General features: G+C 42.2%; 1 protein-coding gene across 3 annotated transcripts in view; it reads left to right on the top strand.

Annotated features, from left to right (window-relative positions):
* Positions 1 to 23,997, top strand: part of erc1b (ELKS/RAB6-interacting/CAST family member 1b) — a 788,812-nt gene that overhangs the window by 37,612 nt on the left and 727,203 nt on the right. For all 3 annotated transcript variants that reach the window (XM_078220074.1, XM_078220073.1, XM_078220075.1), the window contains 2 exons: positions 2,772 to 3,188; positions 9,823 to 9,897. In XM_078220074.1, the coding sequence (XP_078076200.1) occupies positions 2,772 to 3,188; positions 9,823 to 9,897 (492 nt within the window). The remainder of the gene's footprint in view (positions 1 to 2,771; positions 3,189 to 9,822; positions 9,898 to 23,997) is intronic.

The raw sequence follows: 23,997 nt of genomic DNA, 5'->3' as shown, positions 1-23,997 counted from the left end.
GGCCAAACCTTGTTAATTTATTTTGCATCTGTGAGCTACAGTTGAATGTTACATCTTTAATGCAGAGCTTCCATTTTTGACTCAAATTATTGTAGTTGAATGGATCAATTGAAGATTTAGAAAATGTCTATTTTGAGAAAGAAGAACTTGCGTTTGTGTAGAGCCTTTCATGACCACCAAGCCCTAAAACACTTCAACCAATGAAGTATTTTTTGAAGTGTTGCCACTGGTATTTTTTTCAATTTGTGCATTGGATGTGAGTGCTACTAATGAGGCTCGCATTTCTTGTCCATCTCCAGGTGTTTTTGAAGGTGATGATCTGCCTTCTTGAACCACTATGGTCCATGTGGTGTAGGTACACCGACAGTGCTTTGAGGAAGGCAGTTCAAAGATTTTCATCAGTTATAGTTCAAGTCAGGTTGGTCTGTGGTTAGGAGGGGAACTTGGAGGTGGTGATGTCCCCATGCATCTGCTGCTTTTGAGGCAGTAGAAATCGCAGATTAGGAAGCTGCTTTTACAGGAGGCTTGGTAAATTGCTGTAGTGCATTTTGTAGATGGTACACACTGCTGTAACTGTGTGCTGATGGTGGAGGAAGTCATGTTTAAGGTGGTGATTGGGGTGCCAATCAGGAGGAGGCTTTGTCCTGCTGGTGTGCTTCTTGAGTGTTGTTGATGCGTAGCAAATGTCAATTTGCGCAGTGAGTCCCCAAAAACAGCATTGCTAGAATGACCAGATATTCTGTTTTACATGATGATTGAAGAATAAATGTTAATCAGCACACTGGGGGACATATTCCCTGCTTTTCTTTGGAATACTTCCATTTGGATCTTTTGCATCCACCTGAAAGGACAGATGGAGACAGTTGGTTTAACATCCCTTTTGAAAGGTGGCACTTCCAATAAATCAGTCTTCAGCACTGCATTGGAGTATCAGTCTAATCCTAGACTGGTGTGCTCAAGTGCTGGAGTGGGACTTGAACCCACAACATTCACACTTGAACAAAAGTGTTACCAACTGATCTGGTTAATGATGTTTTTTAAAACATATCTGTTGCATGCATCCAGTTGCTCTTCCACAAATTCTAGCAAGGTTTTGGCTTTGATTTTATGAATGGTAAGTGAAGGCCAATGCAAGGATGGTTGGGTAATGCTGGGAGTGGGGGGGAAGATGGACAGCACTTGTTGAGAATGCATCAGTGGTCGGTTTTTGCTGTCATGATCATAAAACAAAGATCAGGTGAGTAGTAGTTCTTGCAACTGGTGGAATGAAATGTGGCAGGTTGCTTTGCATGATACGCAAGTTTTAGATCCTGTCAGAGGTCCAGATTGACAGTTATTCCCCCTGTGGTATTATTGAGGTATCCCTATATGATGTTGGCTATTGAAGTCGCTAATATAGATGCTTAGATATGCTGCAAGCTGTATTATGATGTTGAACCACAGTTCATTTAGTGGTTTGTAGACATTTGTGATGGTCAACTTGCCTATCGATGGAAATGGAGTGTAAGTCATCTGATTTTAGAGCTGCGTACATACATATGAATATATGAATTAGGATCAGGTAAAGGCCTTTGATGCCTTCAGCCTGATCTGCCATTCAATTAGATCATGGCTGATCTGATTGTGGCCTCAAATCCACACTCTTGCCTATCTCTGATAACCTTTGACTCCCTTGCTAGTGAAAAATCAATCTGCCTCTGCCATAAAGTAGGCCATAACCCTGCCTCCACAGCTCTCTGGGGAAGAGTGTCCCAAAGACTCATGACCCTCTGTGTGGGGGGGAAAAATCCCACATCTCCCTAATATTTACAGAGCTAGTTTGTTGGTTTTGTATCATGACACACTTACTCTTATCCTTTTGGATTATAGTTGGAAAAGATTGGAAGGATTAGCAGGCTGATTATCAACCTGGTCGATCGTGCCATGAATGTTCCTTCTGTGACCAAGTCCTGGACGGGACCTTTGGCCCAAAGGTAGGTTCACCACCTACAGAACCACAAGACCTCCAAGGAGTGACTTTGGTGGAGCTTTCTTTGATGTAGGTGGCTATGGAGGGAGACAGCAACCTTTACATGGCTTTCCTGTTAAAGTAAGTTTTCCAACTTGAAAACCTGCAAACTAATGCTGTGAAAAAGATGAACGAACACCAACCACTGGGCTCCCACTTTAAGCATTAAACATGTACAGGAAAATGAATCCTCTCGGGGACAACAAATCCAAGAAACAGGACCAGCAACAAGAATATAGTAGCTCAATGTTGGAGGCCTATGCTGGGCAAAACCTGAGCTGCTTTCAAAACAACTATTTGACCAGAATGTAGACACATTACCTGCAAGAAACCCACCTTGCAGTTGAGTCCCCACTCCTTGTAAGCAGGGATAACGTGACACATATTGCATGGTGTGCAGCTTCAATACAATGTCTGATCCTTATAAAAGCGGGCATAAAATCTCATGTTGCTGGAACAGGCATTACAGCTAATGATCAATAATTAGTAACTATCTTGAGTAGAGTATTTGCTTGCTTTGCTGTTGGTCCACTGGAGAGCAAAACTGCTTGAAGGGAGGAGATCTTCATTGTATTGGTTTGGCTGTAGTCAATTCCGGGTTAGTACAGTAACACCATACAGACCCAATATGCCTGTGTCTTCTCCACAGCCCATCAAGATAATTCAGTAGATTTAACTTTGATCACTAAACTAACCACTTTTCCAAATGAAATTGATGTTTTATATTTTTTAATACAATGCCTTTTTCTCCTTTTGCATACAGCACCTTCAGATGACAATTCAGGCATTGCAGGATGAGCTCCGAATCCAGCGAGATCTGAACCAACTCTTTCAGCAGGATAATAGCACCAGAACAAGTGAGCCATTTGTTGCTGAGCTAACTGAGGAAAATTTCCAACACCTTCACAGCGAACATGAACGTCAGGCCAAAGAACTATTTCTGTTGCGCAAAACTCTGGAGGAGATGGAGCTGCGCATTGAGACTCAAAAGCAAACACTCTGTGCCCGCGATGAGTCTATCAAGAAGCTGCTGGAGATGCTGCAGAGCAAGGGACTGTCATCTAAGGTGATGGAAGAAGACCACGACCGAATACGACGTTTAGCTGAAGCAGAAATGCTTGTGAACCAATTAGAAAACATACTTGAACACAAAGAAAAGGAAAACCATCAGTTGAGAGAGGTAAGAATTATTTTGTACTTGAACAGCATTTCTCGTTTTGAAAAAATGTTTCTTTTCATTCTTCAAATTCCCCTACTTAGAGCACCATTCAACAGTATCTCAACTAAATGAATACCTTTAACCACATTTTTTTTCAGTGCCTAAACTGGAAACATAAGTACGGGCTAGCAGGGCTCTTGATTGTTTTGCTTCTGAGGCACCTCATGCCTTCATGCTCACATGGCATGAAAATACGATGGATCTCCTGTAACACATTTTGTTTTCTGTCGAAAAAAAGTTGTACCTTAAACATGTTCATTAATTTTGTCTTCGTTATTATAAAACTGAATATAGCGAACATTTCGGCATTTCAAAATTCAGCATCACCATCCAAAGCTAGCCCTTGCTGACTGAGAGTAACAAACTTGGATACTTTTACTTTTGGTTGCTTTGTCTAAGTCATTGATGTAGATTGCAAATATCTAAGGCCCCAGCATATATAGGTGGCTTGCAACTAAAGAGAAAATTTGAAGAGGGGAAATAAAGCAATTTAGAATGTAAAGAGCAGAGAGAAATTAACTGAAGTAAAGAATGTGTGATCGCTCTACCTCTATGAAGGATTTGTGGCTAAATAGGTAATGACCCTGCCTCTGAGCATCAGAGTAAGAAGTCTCACAACACCAGGTTAAAGTCCAACAGGTTTATTTGGTAGCAAATACCATAAGCTTTCGGAGCTTGCTCCTCCTTCGTCAGATGGAGTGGTCTCTGTTCTCCAACAGTGCACAGACACAGAAATCAAGTTACAGAATACTAATTAGAATGCAAATCTCTACAGCCAGCCAGGTCTTAAAAGGTACAGATAATGTGGTTGGAGGGAACATTAAACACAGGTTAAAGAGATGTGTATTGACAGAACTGGAGTTCTGTCTGGAGACAATACACATCTCTTTAACCTGTGTTTAATGTTCCCTCCAACCACATTATCTGTACCTTTTAAGACCTGGCTGGCTATAGAGATTTGCATTCTAATTAGTATTCTGTAACTTGATTTCTGTGTCTGTGCACTGTTGGAGAACAGAGACCACTCCATCTGACGAAAGAGCAGCAAGCTCCGAAAGCTTATGGTATTTGCTACCAAATAAACCTGTTGGACTTTAACCTGGTGTTGTGAGACTTCTTACTGTGCTTACTCCAGTCCAACGCCGGCATCTCCACATTCTGAGCATCAGATCCAGGTTTGAGTCCCCCCCCAGGACTTGTTACCCATGGAAGGAGCATTCATAACATGGTTTAATCAGTTGATTATCAGCCTGCTAATCCTTCCAATGCTTTCCCAACCATTACCCAAAAGGACAAAAAGTGTATATGTGAAGATACAAAACCAACAAACTAGCCCTATAAATATTAGCAGCCAGTCTCTGGTAATCTCTTGTTGTTTGTTCCAAAACAACCTGCTTAGTTGCCAGGTTGATTATGTCTGTGATGGTTGTGACATGAAGAACATTGAGGTCAAACTAACCTCCAATACTTGTCTGAATGTTTTTACTTAGAATCATAGAGGTTTACAGCATGGAAACAGGCCCTTCGGCCCAACTTGTCCATGCCGCCCTTTTTTAAAAAAAAACCCCTAAGCTAATCCCAATTCCCACATTTGGCTCATATCCCTCTATACCCATGTAACTAAATGCTTTTTAAAAGATAAAATTGTACTCGCCTCTACTACTACCTCTGGCAGCTTGTTCCAGACACTCGCCACTCTCTGTGTGAAAAAATTGCCCCTCTGGAGACTTTTGTATCTCTCCCCTCTCACCTTAAACCTATGCCCTCTAGTTTTAGACTCCCCTATCTTTGGGAAAAGATATTGACTATCTACCTTGTCTATGCCCCTCATTATTTTATGGACCTCTATAAGGTCACCCCTCAGCCTCCTATGCTGCAGAGCAAAAAGTCCCAGTCTATTCAGCCTCTCCTTATAACTCAATCCATCAAGACCCGGTAGCATCCTAGTAAATCTTTTCTGCACTCTTTCTAGTTTAATAATATCCTTTCTATAATAGGGTGACCAGAATTGCACACAGCATTCCAAGTGTGGCCTTACCAATGTCTTGTACAACTTCAACAAGACGTCCCAACTCCTGTATTCAGTGTTCTGACCGATGAAACCAAGCATGCCGAATGCCTTCTTCACCACTCTGTCCACCTGTGACTCCACTTTCAAGGAGCTCTGAACATGTACCCCTAGATCTCTTTGTTCTGCAACTCTCCCCAACGCCCTACCATTAACTGAGTAAGTCCTGCCCTGGTTCAATCTACCAAAATGCATCACCTCGCATTCGTCTAAATTAAACTCCATCTGCCATTCGTCAGCCCACTGGCCCAATTGATAAAGATCCCGCTGCAATTGGAGATAATCTTCCTCACTGTCCACCATGCCACCAATTTGACAAGCTGTCTTCCCATAGATTTAATTTGGGAAGTATATACCTGCTTTTTTATTTAATTGAATTAATTTAAAACATATTTTGAAGAGTTTCAAGAGTTTTAAGATTTTTAATATAAAATTCAATGAGGTATTTCACAAGTTTTGGAATCGAGTGTATTGTTGGCTGAAACATTGGACCAAGATTGGGAAATCAGGGAGGAAGCAGTCACAGCTCCAGATGTTCTTGAAGGTGGACTGCTAATGGTTGGTGAATGGGTTGAGCAGCTGCCGTTCATCTGAAGCAATGGACCCATCAGTAATAGAAAAAGGAAGGCAGAGGCCTTGTAGCTGGGGCAGGTGTATGTAGATCCTCTGCTAAGCATATTGGCTCCATTACCTTTCTGCCCTTTGTCCTGCTCTGCTACTGCCCTTGTACTCGGGGCTTTGCCTTTCCTGTGAAGATGTTGTTCCTCATCGCCACTAAACCCAAAACCTGAGGATCGCTGTCAGATTTCGGTAAGCCCCTGCGATATGAGGAAGTTGATCACCCCTTGTATTGTGTGACCCCATTCAGAACGCTTCCCCTGCAAGTTGCGCACACCTGATGGCACCGATGTGCCAATGGGTGAATGTCCCTCTTCACCATGCTCCAATTTATAGCCCACCTGGTACGACCAAAACTGGTTCTCCACTTTGTTCCTCCCTCCATATGGTCTGCCCCTGAAGTAGTGTGCAACTCTGTCACACTGAAAATTCCACGCTGGCTCTCAGTGATCTTGTTAATTGACCTTTTCTCGAATTGGATGGGTTTCAGGGCTCATCTTCCCCTGTCGTGATAAAATACACCAGTAGCAGGAGATGTGATATGAAACTGGCACACTGACCCATGTTATCTTTAGAACCTGCCCACCGTTATTCCATCCAGAGATGGACCTCAAAATCCTGTCCAAAGAATCTGCTGCCTGGGTAGGTCCAGTGGTGTTATGGGTCTAGAAAATTGTCCAATATGATAGTGTAATTGTGAAGACTGTGATCATCATGCAGCAGTTTCAAGAAGTATCAGGAAGGTAAAGTTGATGTGTTACCATGTCCATTAAAGTTTATCAGAGGAGACATATACATTACTTACTGATGGGGCATGCCTGCATCATGTTCCGAATGACATCAGGTTCCTGTACTTTAACTTATCCACCTATTCGTCGACTGGCTGCAGCTACTTTGCCAAATGTCCTTCAGTATGCGACTATCTTCCATCTTGCGGATGTGCCCAAACCAGCAAAGTCACTTTTGCTTGATGAATAACAACATATGTGGGAGCTTTGCCTTTGATTTAACTGCTGCATTTTTGGTTTTGCCTTTCTATGAGATGCCCAGAATGTGCTGCAGACAGGAAAGATGAAAATTGTTGAGCTCCTTTCACTAAGGCTCTATATAATTGCAGTAAGACTTCTTGAATATTCCAATCCCTTTTGCAATAAAGGCTATCTTACCATTTGCTTTCCTAATTACTTGATTTTAACTGCATTTTACCTGTGTACAAGGACACCATGGTTACTTTGAATACCAACTTTTACCACTCTCCCTTTTTAAAAAATATCCCCTTGTAATAGCTCAGAAACCTGCCTGGAAAGGAACGTTATTTATTGCCAAACATAAAATAAAACCACTACTCCATGGCGTATATATAAGTCCCAACCAGGACAATAGTCCTGTGGACCCTTCCCAGTGTCTGCCTTATAAAGGGCTCAGGCGATGAATTCCGTCTGGGCAGGCCATTGCCTGCTACCAAGGGAACTTGTATTCAACAAGCCCCACAGGGGGATTGATTAGAGATTCCCCATGAAACTCATGGGGCTTACCATATTCCTGTTTTTCTATTTGCTACGTTCTTGTCCACACAAAATATTGCAGAAGATGGAAATCTGAAATAAAAACAAAGTGATGGAAAAATTCAGGATTCCTGCCTAAAAAAGTGAGTATGGAGACAAAAGTGATGGAAGAAGAGTTCAACATCGTGCCGAGCCCAAAACTCATTGAAGTAATAGAATAAAATGAGTCCTATGCTAAACATCAATCATTCACTGTCAGAGAGTCAGAGAGTATCGTGAATAAACCACAAGAGGTGGGATTAGAAGAGGGGATATGAGGTCAGAGGAAATGGATGGGGAGGAAGGATCCAGAGGGATGTCTGAGTTGTGGGGGCTTGTGTTCTCTGAAAGGAAATGAAAAGGTTTAATAGTTCATGTGTCCAATGAGATGAAGAATAAAATGAAACAGAACCAGGACAGAGAGGGTGAGTCACTGCTATTGCAGAAAGAGGTCAAGTATATACATGTGGCAAACAGTGGTACTGAGTGGGGATCTCGGGATGTGGCAAGAACAGCAGACAGAGGAGCATTTTGTGTCTCTGTGATGCCTATAATCCAGAGTGTAGTCAAAACGTGAAGGATTGAAATTCAGTTGGTATCTACAGGGAGTGAGTAGGAACCAAAGACAGTCACTGAGGAAGGAGATGTGACTATGAAAGTGAGTTTTGCTAAGCACCTTGTCAAACACCAGAAGAAAAATGGAAAGCAATGAAGGTAGACAAGGTGAAAGATACAAACCAAAATCCTGTCGGAGAGAAAAGTAGTATTCTAAGGTAGGCATTCCTGGATGAGAAGTGACAATGAATTATGCACTTAAGTTAAAAGCCTGATGGAGTGTGGGAAAAGCTCAGCAGGTCTGGCAGTGTTCTGTATTCACTGAATTTGTTATAGTCAAGTATTCCATCCCTGCTTTCAGTAAGCTTTTTTTAGTGGTTTGTGCAACTTTGATGGAAAGCTCCTAAATATTTTGAAGAAAGAAATTGATGATGAGACTTTCTCAGACTAAAACTTATTACAACATAGAAATAATTTATCTCCATGTGATTCCAATTCTGTCAGTATTAATGATTCTCATGTAATCCATAAAATACATTAGTGTAGAAGTATTTTCTGTTGGACACTTTCAGAGTCTGCATTTCAAATTCTCTTTTTTAATTCATTCCAGGAATGCTTGTTGCCCCTCCCTAATTGGCCTCGAGAAGCTGACTATATAAATCAAAGAGGAACATCACCAAGCTATAGAATAGCAGTAGCAACTACTCTGGCAAAACGTGTGTGTGGGAATCAACCATTGAATCACAAAGTATTGCACACCATACAATATAACTGATTTTGCCAAACTGTTTGAAAAGTTGCTCCCTTGAAATACATTACCATGTGCATCTAATCAGCATTCTGAAACTGATACAGCTAGGAGTAAAGCTAGTGCCTGCCCAAAGTAAGAATTTATTGAAGGTTTAGCATAGAAGTGGAAACAAACGTGAGGTAGCGTGTTGCTAATCAAGTTCTGAATTTGACTTTATCATGTTGCAATCCCTGTGGAGACTGATGACTTTAAAAAGGGAATCAAACTTCCAGTTAATAGCTGAAAGAATGACACAACAGTATTTCACTTTGCAAGATGCCGATTGTAACAAAATACGAAATGTCTATTGACAAAACACTACCTTTGTAGGCAACTTATACAGAGCTTTTACCCTTTTACTTTTAGCACAACTGAAAAATCACACATCACAGGTGTCCTTTACGCTTTACTCTAAGCAGACATTCAACTTTCCCAGAATCAGTCCAAAATTATTTTTAGATCCTGAGGCTTTGCATCCGTTTCCTTTTCTCAGCCTGATCACTTTAAATTTCAGAACTCTCTCTCTGAGGTTTTGATCAATGGCAATTCTTCTTCTAGCACAAGCTAGGCAAATCTTCCAGCCTTGTTTTAACTCCTCCTGAATTTGATGTTTCTAATCAGAATGTGAGCTTCCACCTGCATTCCTGTGTGGTGAACCACAGCATCTTGCTGCCTGTAGCTATGCTCCCTCTTTTGGATCCTGACGACAGACCAGTCCACTTGTTTGATGTTCAGTGATTACAATCTGTCACTCTTGGACTTGGAGACTGACAGTCTGTTCAGCTGCTGTTCAGCATCACAACTCCATTTGGAATTGTCTGCAAGTGTGAGCAAGCCTAGATTATTTATGGGAAGGTGGTGCAAGGATTTTTAACAGACTAATCACCCAAGCATATTGTCAAACAGACTTCAGCACAGGCCATTTGACCCCTTTCATTTTACCCTAAATTAAAGACATAGTTCCAAAACAACAGAATTTTACAACCTTATATTTGTAACAATCATTTCCTCCTTTAACAGGATATTCAGCGGAGAATTGAAGTGGCACCAGAATCTGCCAAGACGAAAGCATTGCAAACTGTCATTGAAATGAAGGTAAATGAAGACTTTTACTTTGTTTGTGTTTGGGACCAGATCAGAAACTCCAAAGTATATTGGACCCCATCTGTGCAAGCATGAGGTGTTTCATTCCAGGTGTGATTCTATTGACCCACGAGGTAGTTTTTATTAAAACAAACTATTTAAGAACACAGTTAGTATATAAGAGGTAGTTTTTATTAAAACAAACTTTAAGAACACAGTTAGTATATAACACAAAGAATTAGCCTAACTTGTACCAGCTAAAATGCTCAAAAATGACAAATTATAAATCTTAACAGCTATCTAACTCTCTAATTCCAATTTAAGCAACATCCCCATAGATATAAATCTTACTTCAGAACCAATTAACACCAAGAACAGCTATGCTCATGTGGATGCTAGATTTCCAGTCTTTTAACCCCTCTGAAAAGATACAGAGAGACACCTGCCTTCTGACCCTCATACAGCAGCTTCTAGAGAAAGACTTTCAAGCAGTAGAACTTGAGATAAAGAGACCTATTGTATGGCAGTCTCCAAATCCAGATAGAGAGCTATTTCTTCTCTCTGGAGATCCTAAGCAGCAACTGAGCTGGGTTTCTCTCTCAGCCTAGCCCCACCCAGTCACAAGACCTTGTCAATCAAGCCCCACTCTGAAAAGCCCCAGGGGAAGACACTAAAATAACAACCTTGCATTAGTCCAGATTCAAATGCACATTCTGGCAATTAAGATCAATTATACTGCTTCAGTAACAATATAGGCTGCCAGGTACAGACAAAATGGCACCAATAATAGAACTGACTGCTAAAACAATTCCTGCACAAGAAACATGACGCACTGTGTCATACCTGTCTATTTTATTGTCATATAGGCAGACATAGTAGATACTAAGCTCAATTGGATGTCAGAAATCGACTGTAATAATACCAGATTAAAAGTCAGTTGAGTTTTCCTGCATACTACATAGAATTGTTCATTCAAGCTTTGCAGATGGGGCAAAATATATGTTTTTGAAATTATGAATGCCTGTTTTCTACTTTGGCCAATTTTGCACAGGGAGAGTGTTGACTTGGATAACTGAGGAAATTCAGGGATGTTCGACAACCTTCAGGTAGCACCTCAGGACTTGTAGATTAATAATTCCTTTTTCTAAAGTCTCTCAATGTTTTGTGACATCTATTCCTGGTATTACATTTTCAGTGTGTGAGGGCTGATAATAAAAACTGAGTTGATAATCAAGATAATGCAAAAAAAGACATTAATTCATCACCTTTTGGATGTTAATCTTTTCGGATACTGGATTATGGTATCCACCTTGATGAGATTTTGGCCTGTGACTATTGAGAACAAAATTTTACTCATGGTTGAATGGAATGATTATTTAAGAAAATAGGATTAATTATTCGCCAAGTGCCTCACCATGTTAGCATCATTTCAGGGCTGAAGGGCCCTCCTGTCCTTGAGCATTATAGAATTTATTTATGCAATTGTGGAATTCTGGAAGTGCATACAATATTTTTTTCTGGATGGCAGAACAAATTCTGTAGACACAAGGGTTGGTGTCAGCTTTTCCTGTGCAGTGGAAGGTGTATCCTCCTGCTTGTTCCTTGAGCTGTCCCTCAGCAGAAAGACAGGTCTCCCCGAGAGTACCAAAGTAATTTGGGAGTCTTGATAGCTCACATGATATGTTTGCAGTTCTTCTTTCTGGGCAGTCACTCTTGAGATTATCTACGAGTATTCTAACATTCCAAGTTGCTAAATTTTAAATTTTCTTTCTTTGACTACAATGGTGGTAATCCTGCAGGTGTAGTCAGGACAACGTGAGACAGCCTATATTTAAGGCACCTTTGCTAGTTCCCTCACTCTTTGGGGTAAGCAGAGGGTATCCTGAAGAGGACTGTTCGGTCACTATATTTCAAAGATAGCTCTGTCCCAAAACAGGCGACATGGTGACACAGTGGTTAGCACTGCTGCCTCACAGCTCCAGGGACCCAGGTTCAATTCTGGCCTCAGGTCATTGTCTGTGTGGAGTTTGCACATTCTCTCCGTGTCTGCATGGGTTTCCTCCGGGTGCTCCAGTTTCCTCCCACAGTCCAAAGGTGTGTAGGTTAGGTTGATTGGCCATGCTAAATTGCCCCTTAGTGTCAGGGGGACATAGGGTAGATACGAGGGGTTACGGGGATGGGGTCTGGGTTGGATTGTTGTTGGTGCTGGCTCATAGGCCGAATGGCCTCCTTTTGCACTAGAGGGATTCTATGAAAACAGGTTTCCAACGATCTTCATGCATCTTTTGCCCGTGTGCAGATTCTTGACTAAGGTCTCCAAGATTCACAGCCCTTGTTCCATTGCCAATTCTCCATTGCCACAAAACTTAGCAAATGGACTATAGTAAAGCCTGCACATGATTCTTTTCAACTTGGAGACCTTGGAGGTTTGTCATTGTCCACACAAACTTGACTAGTTGGTCAGATTTCAGTGAAGTGTCGAACCAGTGACTGGACCACCTTGCTGCTGCAGCACCTTCTGCATTCACAGCCAGTAAGATGCACAATGTTTCTTCGCACTTTGGCACCTTCCCCTGACCTTTATACCATGGGCGACCCTACCAGGGGCAAAGAGTCCCAACGGCACTGCTCAAGGAATTGTTGGAGTGCACAAGCCTCTGCACCATGTCAAGGTAGTTATCAATGGAAAAACTGTCCATTGTATAAGTGAAAGACTCATGACAATTTGCCTACAGCCCAGCTGTAGCCAATATGCTACAGCTGTCAGTGCTGATGTCCTTACGCTCGACCCTGATGAAGATGTTACACAGTAAGAAGTTTAACAACACCAGGTTAAAGTCCAACAGGTTTATTTGGTAGCAAAAGCCACACAAGCTTTTGGAGCTCTAAGCCCCTTCAGGTGAGTGGGAATTCTGTTCACAAACAGAGCATATAAAGACACAGACTCAATTTACATGAATAATGGTTGGAATGCGAATACTTACAACTAATCAAGTCTTTAAGAAACAAAACAATGTGAGTGGAGAGTGCATCAAGACAGGCTAAAAAGATGTGTATTGTCTCCAGACAAGACAGCCAGTGAAACTCTGCAGGTCCACGCAACTGTGGGGGTTACAAATAGTGTGACATGAACCCAATATCCCGGTTGAGGCCGTCCTCGTGTGTGCGGAACTTGGCTATCAGTTTCTGCTCAGCGACTCTGCGCTGTCGTGTGTCGCGAAGGCCGCCTTGGAGAACGCTTACCCGAATATCAGAGGCCGAATGCCCATGACCGCTGAAGTGCTCCCCAACAGGAAGAGAACAGTCTTGCCTGGTGATATTCGAGCGGTGTTCATTCATCCGTTGTCGCAGCATCTGCATAGTTTCCCCAATGTACCATGCCTCGGGACATCCTTTCTTGCAGCGTATCAGGTAGACAACGTTGGCCGAATTGCAAGAGTATGTACCGTGTACCTGGTGGATGGTGTTCTCAAGTGAGATGTCACGTGAGAACACCATCCACCAGGTACACGGTACATACTCTTGCAATTCGGCCAATGTTGTCTACCTGATACGCTGCGAGAAAGGATGTCCCGAGGCATGGTACATTGGGGAAGCTATGCAGACGCTGCGACAATGGATGAATGAACACCGCTCGACAATCACCAGGCAAGACTGTTCTCTTCCTGTTGGGGAGCACTTCAGCGGTCACGGGCATTCGGCCTCTGATATTCGGGTAAGCGTTCTCCAAGGCGGCCTTCGCGACACACGACAGCACAGAGTCGCTGAGCAGAAACTAATAGCCAAGTTCCGCACACACGAGGACGGCCTCAACCGGGATATTAGGTTCATGTCACACTATTTGTAACTCCCACAGTTGCGTGGACCTGCAGAGTTTCACTGGCTGTCTTGTCTGGAGACAATACACATCTTTTTAGCCTGTCTTGATGCTCTCTCCACTCACATTGTTTTGTTTCTTAAAGACTTGATTAGTTGTAAGTATTCGCATTCCAACCATTATTCATGTAAATTGAGTCTGTGTCTTTATATGTTCTGTTTGTGAACAGAATTCCCACTCACCTGAAGAAGGGGCTTAGAGCTCCAAAAGCTTGTGTGGCTTTTGCCACCAAATAAACCTGTTGGACTTTAACCTGGTGTTGTTAAACTTCTTACTGTGTTTACCCCAGTCCAACGCCGGCATCTCCACATCCCAAAGATGTTACAGACAGGTTTTGTTCTGATCCTGATGACCACCTCATGTCCCAAAAGAAGAAAAGATTGTCTGAGTCCCATGCCTGGAGATGAACCATTGAGAAAAGCAGATGCAAATGGCTCCTTTTTGTTGACAGTGTGCTAAGCATGGCCTAATTATAATGAATACCCACTTCTGTCAGAAGAATAAATGCATGGAGGCATGCTAGATCAAAGCATTGGAGCTTCCTGGATTATGCAATTGTTTGGGTTAAAAATTGAAGAGATGTAGGCATCACTTGATCCATGTGGGGTCTGATGCCTGCTGAGCAGATCATCAATTTGTTCGATCGGAGATGCACATCCATCCAGCACCAAGACATTGCAAGGCCAAAACGTCCAAGAGGAAGAAGATCCATTTCTCAACCCTAAAGCAGCCTGAGGAATTAAAGAATTCCAAGTGTACCTCACGAACAGTCTGGAAATCTTCCTACATCCAACTTGATTCCAGTAGAGTGGGATCAAATAAAGTAAGCTGCACTAAACTCCTTTGAGCATGAACGTCACCAAAAGTGGTTCAATGACAACGATGCTGAAATATGTGACCACCTAAAACAAAAATGAGCAGCCTTCATAGCCTGATAAAACAACCTAAGGTTGCCAATTGAGAAGGCAGCATTCAAAAAGCTCAAGGTTGATCAATGTTTGTTACAAGATCCAAATTAATTGTTGAACGTGGGCCAGAAACTACAGGTTCTAGAATGCCCTGGAAATGTCTGTGCAGCCGACATCTGAAGTTCTTTGAGCAGAGGACAAAGGCCCAGTGCACTTGTGTAAAGAGAAAACAGTGTGAAAACCCTGATTGTGGAACCCAGGATTGGGGCACTGTCAAGGATTTGCCTAAAGGCCTGAGAGCTAGAAATCTGCTGAGTGACAAGAACAGCCAGCATTTCCAGGAGCTGGCAAGCCTCTAAAAGTGATCAGGGCATTCCAAAGGCATGGAAGCATCTAAAGATGATCAAGTACGAGTTGCTGTAGGAAAAGAAACAGATTGCTTAGGTGACTGCTATATAAATGTTAAGTTCCCCAAGCAGAAACAGTTTACCCAAATGACTGAGAGATTCAGGGCTATAGAAATACTAAGCTCCATAAAAGGAAAGAATTCGAGATATGTAGAGAGTCAAGTCTCGACTTTGAAATACCAAAAGGAGAAACAGTACAAGTGTTACCCCCTCGAGCAGAAAAAGGCAGTTCGCACCTCACAGCCAGAAGCCAGTCCGCAACTCACAGCCAGGAGGCTAGGACCCATTTCACAGCCAAGGGGCCCCATCTTTACTTCTGAGTTGCTATAATGTTGCATCTAAGTCTTGGATCCAAGGCATTGCAGGAAAACCTTTGTAAAAGCAGTTTAAATATCTTCTTTGGAAAATACTTTTCGCAGACTTGATCATCAGCCCTGTATTATGTGGTAATTATAAGCTGGACTTGACTCGTAGATTTATTTAATTTGGATATTGTTAGGAAAAGCGAAGTCTTAATGAGCTCAGGGATTGTAGATATATTTTGGAACAAGGGGGAGTTTCTTCATAAACTGTGTTTATTTATTCATGTAATTAAGTGGCTTAAGTTCTTTTTGTGTGTATTTTTCTTATACAAATTATTAAAGAATATTTATTAAATATTTGTTCCTCACTGGGGTCTTGGGTGACTCCTCATGATATTTAATCAAAAACAATACACCACCATGAACTGGTGTTTCAAGTTTGGGCGTCTCGCAGGTATCATCTACGTAGTTCATGACGGCGCCAATTGAGTAGAGTCCAAACAGGACAGGGAGGAAGCACAAAAAGGGAACCCAGTGAGAGGGCACAGGGAGATGTCCCAGTTCCTGCATTCCCAGTGAGAGAACCTGAGAAGGACCCAAAGGAAGAGGCTCCATGTAATAACATTTTGCAGTTGGCGGCACGGTAGCACAGTGGTTAGCACTGCTGCTTCACAGCTCCAGGGTCCTGGGTTCGATTCCCGGCTCGGGTCACTGTCTGTGTGGAGTTTGCACATTCTCCTCGTGTTTGCGTGGGTTTCCTCCGGGTGCTCCGGTTTCCTCCCACAGTCCAAAGATGTGCGGGTTAGGTTGATTGGCCAGGTTAAAAATTGCCCCTGAGATGCGTAGGTTAGAGGGATTAGCAGGTAAATATGTGGGGGTAGGGCCTGGGTGGGATTGTGGTCGGTGCAGACTCGATGGGCCGAATGGCCTCCTTCTGCACTGTAGGGTTTCTATGATTCTATGAAGTAATGAGGGCTGGGGGGGGGAATGTCCTGGTGACCTGAGAAGGTTGGTGCAGTGATCCGTTGGGGCAAATGTAACAGTTCGGAGTGTTCTAATCAGCATGGCTGTAGGGCTGAAGTTGTACCATTGAGCTATTGAATTCCTACAGGGCAGAAGGAGGCCATTTGGCCCATCGTCTGAGTTGGTGCTTGAGTGAAGACTTGGGAATTCATGGCAACGGAGTCTCATGAAACAAGATTGAAACCTTGCAAGGTGAGCAGTCCTTGAAGCAATCCAAGTGGAGCAACCTTTGGAGAGAATTCCAAGGTTAGATCTTCAAAAATGAAGACTGAATCCCTCGTGAGAGATAGAGATTCACAGAGGTTGGTTGACTCAGAGTTTACTGAGTCTAGTGGGTTCCTGAGAAATCTGTGGGACCTATCTTGTTTGTATTTGCTATTTGATGCAAAGTGTGGGTGTTAGAGTGACACAAGGATGGAGCGAGAGTTTGAGTGAGAATTGGGGCTTTGGGAAAAGCCAGCGCGAGGGCCAAAGGAGAGTTCCAGCGAGACTGGCACGAGGACAGAGCAAGAGTTATAGAGAAAATCGAAGTTTTGAGGACAAAATAAGACGAGAGGTCAGAGCAAGAGTAAATGAACATTTTATTGTGTTTACTTAAATTCCAGTTTTGGTGCAGCAAATAAATAATATTTGGCAGGGCAGCTCAAGTGCACATCCTGTAACCTATGGGGATTTCAGGATGCTATCCAAGTCCCGGACAATTACATGTCCAGAAAGTGCCACCATAAGGGAAATCTTGACTTTCGTACCTTGGAACTTGAGGGCAGCTGGAGTCACAAAGATGGATAGCGCTTTTCAGAAAGTAGTCACACCCCCCCCCCGCTTAAGAAAGAACAGATAGAGGGAGACTGGGTGGCTGTCAGACAGAGAGAAAGACAAGGCAGGTAAGTGCAGCATGCTACTAAGGGCATCCCACTTTCTAACAGTACTTAGTTCCGAGTACCAGTGGGGGAAGAGGGTTCCTCTGGAGAGAGTGGTGGAAATCATGACCAGAGCACCTTGGGTAGCCCAACTATGCAGTGAGGCAAGAAAAAAGACAGGAAAGCAATAGTAGCGGGGGATTCTACAGAGGAGCAGATGGGCACTTTGGTAGTTGCAGATATGATTCCAGGGTATTATGTTGCCTCCCTGGTGCAACGGTTATGAATATCACTGAGGTGGCTTCAGAGCATTATGGAGGGTGAGAGGGTTACTGTGCATAGCCAGAGGCCGTGCTTCACATTGGTTCCATTTGTCTACTTATATCATTAGTACCAATGATCTAAATAGACAGATGGAAAAGGTCCTACAGACTGAGTTCAGTGAGTTAGGAAAGAGATTAGTAAGCAGGACCTCAAAGGTAGTAACCTCCAGATTACTTCCAAGGTCATGTGTTCGTGAGTATGAAAATAGGAGAATCCACCAGATGAATGTATGGCTGGAGAGATGGTGCAGAATTCTGGGCATAGGGACTGGTTCTGGAGTGGTGGGACTGTACAAACTAGTGGTCTACATCTGAATAGGACTGGGACAAATATTTTGCAAGGAGATTTGCTTGTGTTGTTGGGGAGGATTTAAACTAGATTTGCAGGTGTTGGGAACGTGAGAGCAGATTCAAACAGGACAAGTTCAGAGCAGACAGAAAATTAACAAGTGACTGAAGGGCAGAAGGAAAAAAGGTGTGGGTTTACGGCACAGGAATTTAGCATTTTTACAAAGTATTTATTTAAATGCAAAGTATAGCAAACAAAGCCGATGATGTAAGGGCACAGATAGGCACATGGCATCATTATATCACTGCTAAAAAAGAAACTTGGCTTTGTAAGGTGTTGAGTCCCTTTCGAAGTTCCACTTGGGTTCAAAGCCATGCTCTGGATCTTACAGTAATGAGTGAGTGTGACAAGTGTTGTGGCAAAACAACAATTTTATTGAATATTGAATAATGATAGTATGCCAATTATAATATAAAAAGAGAAAAATAAGCTGAAAGGCAGAAAGGTAACTTATTGAAAGGAGAACACACTTTGTATATATCTGAAAGAAAGAAGGCAGGCAGACTTTTGTTTAAACACAAACAATAAGCTCACGTTGGTCTTTCCCACGACAGCTCTCTAAATTGGTACATACATTATCATCCCCATGACACGTGTATTAACAAATCACTAAGTAATCTTAACTAGTGGGTGCTATAGTCAGTCACTCCGTTCCTAGCCCTTCCTTCCTTTGAGTGGTGATTATTCCACTATGGATGCAGCACCGAGTCCCCGAAGCAATGTACTTTTAAACCAAATTTCTGGCTGCATTCCAGCCTTTCAAGGCCTGGTACAGTCATTCCCAAAGCAAATCTCAGCACTTATCAGTTCTTTCAGAAACTGCAAGGCCATGCAGCCTTTGCAAGATCCAAGTTGTATACACAGCTCTTGATGTTGTCTTTTCAGATGTTATGTCCATCATTTAGAGTTCATCTGCTGACGCTTCAGATGACCACACTATATATGATTACTCAACATCCTGGCCTGTAGTACAAGGATCACCAAATGCAGGGAAAGGGGATTTCTGATCAACAAAATATGACTTGGTATTCTAGCTTGCAAAATGAAAAACAAAGATGTAATCTAAATACCAGCTACGTGGCCACTTTAAATGAAACGCAAAGTCTAGAAAAACAGGTCACTACTGATTGTGCTGTGATTAATCGATAACAATCATAGGTTAAAATCAATGTCTACCAAGTAAGATTAAATACAAAATTACTTTAAATATTCACTATCGGCTTAAAATCAAGAGCAAGCAGAAATAAAATGCAAAATACAAAATTACAAAAATTAGTGGCTGCAGGCCTCAGACTTACAGAAAGAAGGGCATAAATGGTACCCTTGGATGTAGCATTTTCAGACAGGCTAGAGAGGGAGCTGAAAAGGGTAGGGGTGTAGCATTATTGGTTGAAGAATCAATTATAGCTGTGAAGAGGGATGATATACCAAATGAATCATCAAATGACATAATATGGGTTGAGCTCAGAAATAAAAAGGGAGTAGCTACAATGCCACGAGTGTCCTAATGACTCCCAAATAGTGCGAGGGTGATAGAGTAAATATGTAGGCAAATTTCTAAAAGTAAAAACAATAGGGCAATAATAGTAGGGCACTCAACTGGGATACAAATAGTGCATTATTTCACTAGTGAGCCTGTGGAATTCATTACCACAGGAAGTAGTTGATGCCAAAACATTGAATGTATTCAAGAGGCGACTAGATATAGCACTTGGGGCGAATGGGATCAAAGGTTATGGGGAGAAAGCAGGATTAGGCTATTGAGTTGGACGATCAGCCATGATTGTGATGAATGGCAGAGCAGGCTCGAAGGGCCAAATGGCCTCCTCCTGCTCCTAACTTCTATGTTTCTATGAACTGCCTTCAATGCAACTACATCACTCCTCAGAGTTTTAAAGTTTATTTATTAGCATCACAAGTAGGCTTTCATTAACGCTGCAATGAAGTTACTGTGAAAATCCCCTAGTCGCCACACTCCGCGCCTATTCAGGTACACCGAGGGAGAATTTAACATAGATTTGCTGGTTAGATGCATTGGCTTTCAGACTGTGGGAGGAAACCGGAGTACCCAGAGGAAACCCATGCAGACACGGAGAGAACATACAGACTCCGCACAGACAGTGATCCAAGCTGGGAATCAAACCCAGGTCCCTGGCGCTGTGAGGCAGCAGTGCTAATTATTCCACTGTCATGCCACCCATGAGTAGGGGACTAAACCTGCACAGTCTCACTCATACCTTGTACAATTGCAGCAACCCTTTCCTACTTTTATACTCCATTCCTTTAGCAATAAATGCCAAAATTCCATTTGTCTTCCTTATTACCTTCTGTACCTGCGTACTAGTTTTCTGCGATTCCTCTGCACCGAAGGACTCTGAAGTTTCTTTCCATTTAGATAATTTGCCGTTCTATTTCTCCAACAACAGTGGATAACCTCACACTTATCCTTGTTAAACTCCATCTGCCAAATTTTGGCCCATTACCCAACCTATCCATATCCATTAGTAAACTTCTTATTTCTTTATTATAACTTACTGTCTCACCTATTTTGGCATCTGCTGCAAGTTTGGCCATGGTACCTTCTATCTCCACATCCAGATCATAAATATAGATTGTAAATAGTTGCAGGCCAAGGACCGAACCCTGTGACAGCTCAGTAGTTACATCTTGCCAACCAGAGAAGGACCAAGTTTTCCTGAGACTCTGCTTTCTGTTGGTTAGCTAGTCCTCGATCTAAGCTAATAAATTACCCCAACCCATGTGATCTTGCCTTGTGTGACACCTTATCAAATGCCTTCTGGAAGTCCAGATATATTACATCTACAGGATTCCCATTATCCTCTTTGCTTGTTACATCTTGGAAGAACTCTAGCAAATTAGTTTCTTGACTTTCCAAATTCTCTATTATTATGTCCTTAATAATGGATTGTAACAATCTCCCAATGAAAGATGTTAAAACTAACATCTGTTGGAGAGGGATGATGCTAATATTCTAGTCAGAGGAGGAATGTAAAATATTAGATACAATAAGCATAATGAGAGTTACCTTGCATTAAGTTGATCTTTCTCTACACCCTAGCTATGACTGTAACACTATATTCTGCACTCTCTCATTTTCTTCTCTATGAACGGTATGCTTTGTCTATATAGCGAGCAAGAAACAATACTTTTCACTATGTTAATACATGTGACAATAAAAAATACAATCAAATCAAAGTACTTGAAGGACTGACATCCTTGAAGATGGATAAATCACCAGAGCTGGATGGATTGTGTCTCAGGCTGTTAAAGGAAGCCAAGGAGGAAATAACGAATATATATCAATGATTTGGACTTGAATCTGAGTGGAATAATTGGGTTAGTTGCAGATGACACAGAAATTGACCATGTAGTTGATAGTGAGGTATCTCCAGAATTATATCAATGGTTGGTTGAGCGGGTGGAAAATGGAATTCAGTCCTGAGAAGTGTGAGGTAATGCATTTGGGGAGGGCTAGGGAATGCACACAATAAATAGGAGGATATTGGGAGGGATAGAGGAAGTGAGCGACCTTGGAGTGCAAATTTATAGGTCCCTAAACATGGCAGGACAGGTGAAAAAGGTGGTAAAGAAAGCATATGGAATGCTTTCCTTCATTGAGCAAGTTATAGAATACAAAAGCAGGGATGTAATGGTGGAACTGTATAAAACACTAGTTAGGCTAAAGCTGAAAGTTAGTAGTTCTGGTCATCATGTTACAGGAAGGACATAATTGCTTTGGAGGGAGTACAGAAGAGATTTACAAGAATGTTGCCAGCGCTTGAAATTTGCAGCGATGAGGAAAGTTTGGATAGGCTGGGATATTATTCTTGAAGCTGAAGGGGTGACCAAATTGAGGAGCCTAAATAGAGTAGATAGGAATGCCCTGTTCTCTGAGCGGAGAGGTCAATAACCAGGGAGCACAGATTTAAAGTGATTGATGAAAGGATTAGAGAGAACGTGAGGAAAAAACTTCTTCAACCAGCGGGTGATGGGTGTTTGGAATTGGCTCCCTGCTTTTGCTGGTGGAGGCAGAAACCCTCATCTCATTTCAAATGTACCGGGATCTACACCTGCCACCTACCAGTAAGTGGGATTAGAATGAGCACCTAGCTTTTTCGTTTTTCCTTTTCTGGCCACTTTCTGTGCCATAACCTTTTGATATTTCTATGGTTCTATTGATCACAGCCTGTCTGTTAATTCACATTCACCTCATGCTAATCCTGATTATAAGAGAGATATTTTAAATTCTTTCATCTTTCTAACTTTATTTGTTAAATTTATTTTGTTTGTTCAAAAACCATGGATGCTTATGACTTCATTATCTGTACAAATGCCTTGGATCTCAATCCTTGTCTACTCAAACAAAAATTACTGGTCCCTAAACAACTTGGGGCCTGGTCCAGAATCATAACATATCTAAAGACAAATCCAGAAGATGAAGGACATGTTGGTTGGAAGAAAAATCCTTGAGGGATTGAACAATATGCTGAGCATCACAACGTGCAAAGTTTTCTCGAAGAAACGAGGGCCATCTGTAATCAAATGGATAAAATCCCCTTCACTGACAGAATGGTGTTTCTTTTCTTAAGATGACTATGTTACCTTTCACTGCTGGATAGAGCATTTTCAACAACTCGACTGTGAGTCCACCATGGCAGCTGATATATTGTGTTATCTCCCAGTACCCTGTGGTAGAATCCATCAATGGGATAGCTGCAACAAGCAATCATGCATATGGAAAAACAACAAAACCTGTGGCCCAGATGGAATTCTAGGTACAGTCTTCAAAGCTGATGGGCCTTCGACCACTAGGGATGAGCAATAAATGCTGGCCAGCCAGTGATGCCCATATCCCATGAATGAATTTTTAAAAATGACCCCATGCACTCATCTTATAGATTTGGGAAGGAAAAAAAGTAGTTTCACCAATGCACTTTACAGTTGCAACAGCTACTTTTTTTACTTCATTCCGTTAGCAATGAATGCCAACATTCCATTGGCCTGCCTTATTACTTGTTGATGAAACCTGCATCCCTCTGCACCAAAGCATGTGGCTGAGGACATGCACCCAGAGAGACAGTTTGACTTTGGACCTTCCAGTGAAACCCCTGACATGGCCTTTGTTGCCAGACAAGTCCAAATGTCATGTACAACACCAGGAACTCTTCACTGAATTCATGGACCTGGCCACAGCATTTGAACCTGTAAATAGCGAGGCACTGTGAATTATGACCCAAGATTTGGATGTCCAAGAAACCTCATAATCCTGCAATTGCATCATGATGTCATAACTACAACTTTCTTCAGTGGGAGATCTGAAACAAACACCTTCAGAATCCAGACTTCGGTTAAGCAAGGTTGTGTGATGGCCCCATACTATTTTATAATTTACCTGACAGTGGCTCTTGACCTCACCAAAGATCAACTGCCCTCTTGTGTGAATATTAGGTACCGCCTAGAGTAGTAGAGAAATTCCATCTGCAGTGCCTTTGGCTGCATCCTCCAGATTTAATGGGAGTGCTGAACAAACAGTCTTTCTTAAAGCCATCTCCACAAGCATGCTGGCAAAACTTGTGCATCAGGTTTTGAGCACCAACATCTTGATGAAGCAGAGTAGCGGCAAGGAAGGAAAGCAGAAGAAACAAATCCTGCACTTGGGATCCCACTAGTGGAACATCTAGCCCCATGTGCCCAAAGATTTGTGGGTTGGGAATCGGCCTGTTGGGGCACATGACAGAAACTTGCAATCCTCAGTAGACATCATCCTCTAATTAAGGGACAGCTGATAATGGCATTGCATAATTATTATACTGGCTGCGATCTACTGTAAATTTTTCGAGGCACAATTGTTACTCAAATCATTAATTGTAGTATAGTATGGTACCATTCATCTGAACAGTTTTCGGTATCACTTCATATTCAAAGCTCATATATCTTGGTCCCTTGGCTCCATTGTCACTAAACTGTTCACCATTCAGATTCAGTGTGGATGCAATATGTGACTTTCCCAGATGCACAATGAATGGGAGAGGTATCTCATTG

This window comes from Mustelus asterias, chromosome 9 (assembly GCF_964213995.1).
Source record: "Mustelus asterias chromosome 9, sMusAst1.hap1.1, whole genome shotgun sequence".
NCBI lineage: Eukaryota > Metazoa > Chordata > Chondrichthyes > Carcharhiniformes > Triakidae > Mustelus > Mustelus asterias.
Note: the sequence above shows the minus strand (reverse complement) of the source record. Positions and strands in the feature narration are given on the sequence as shown.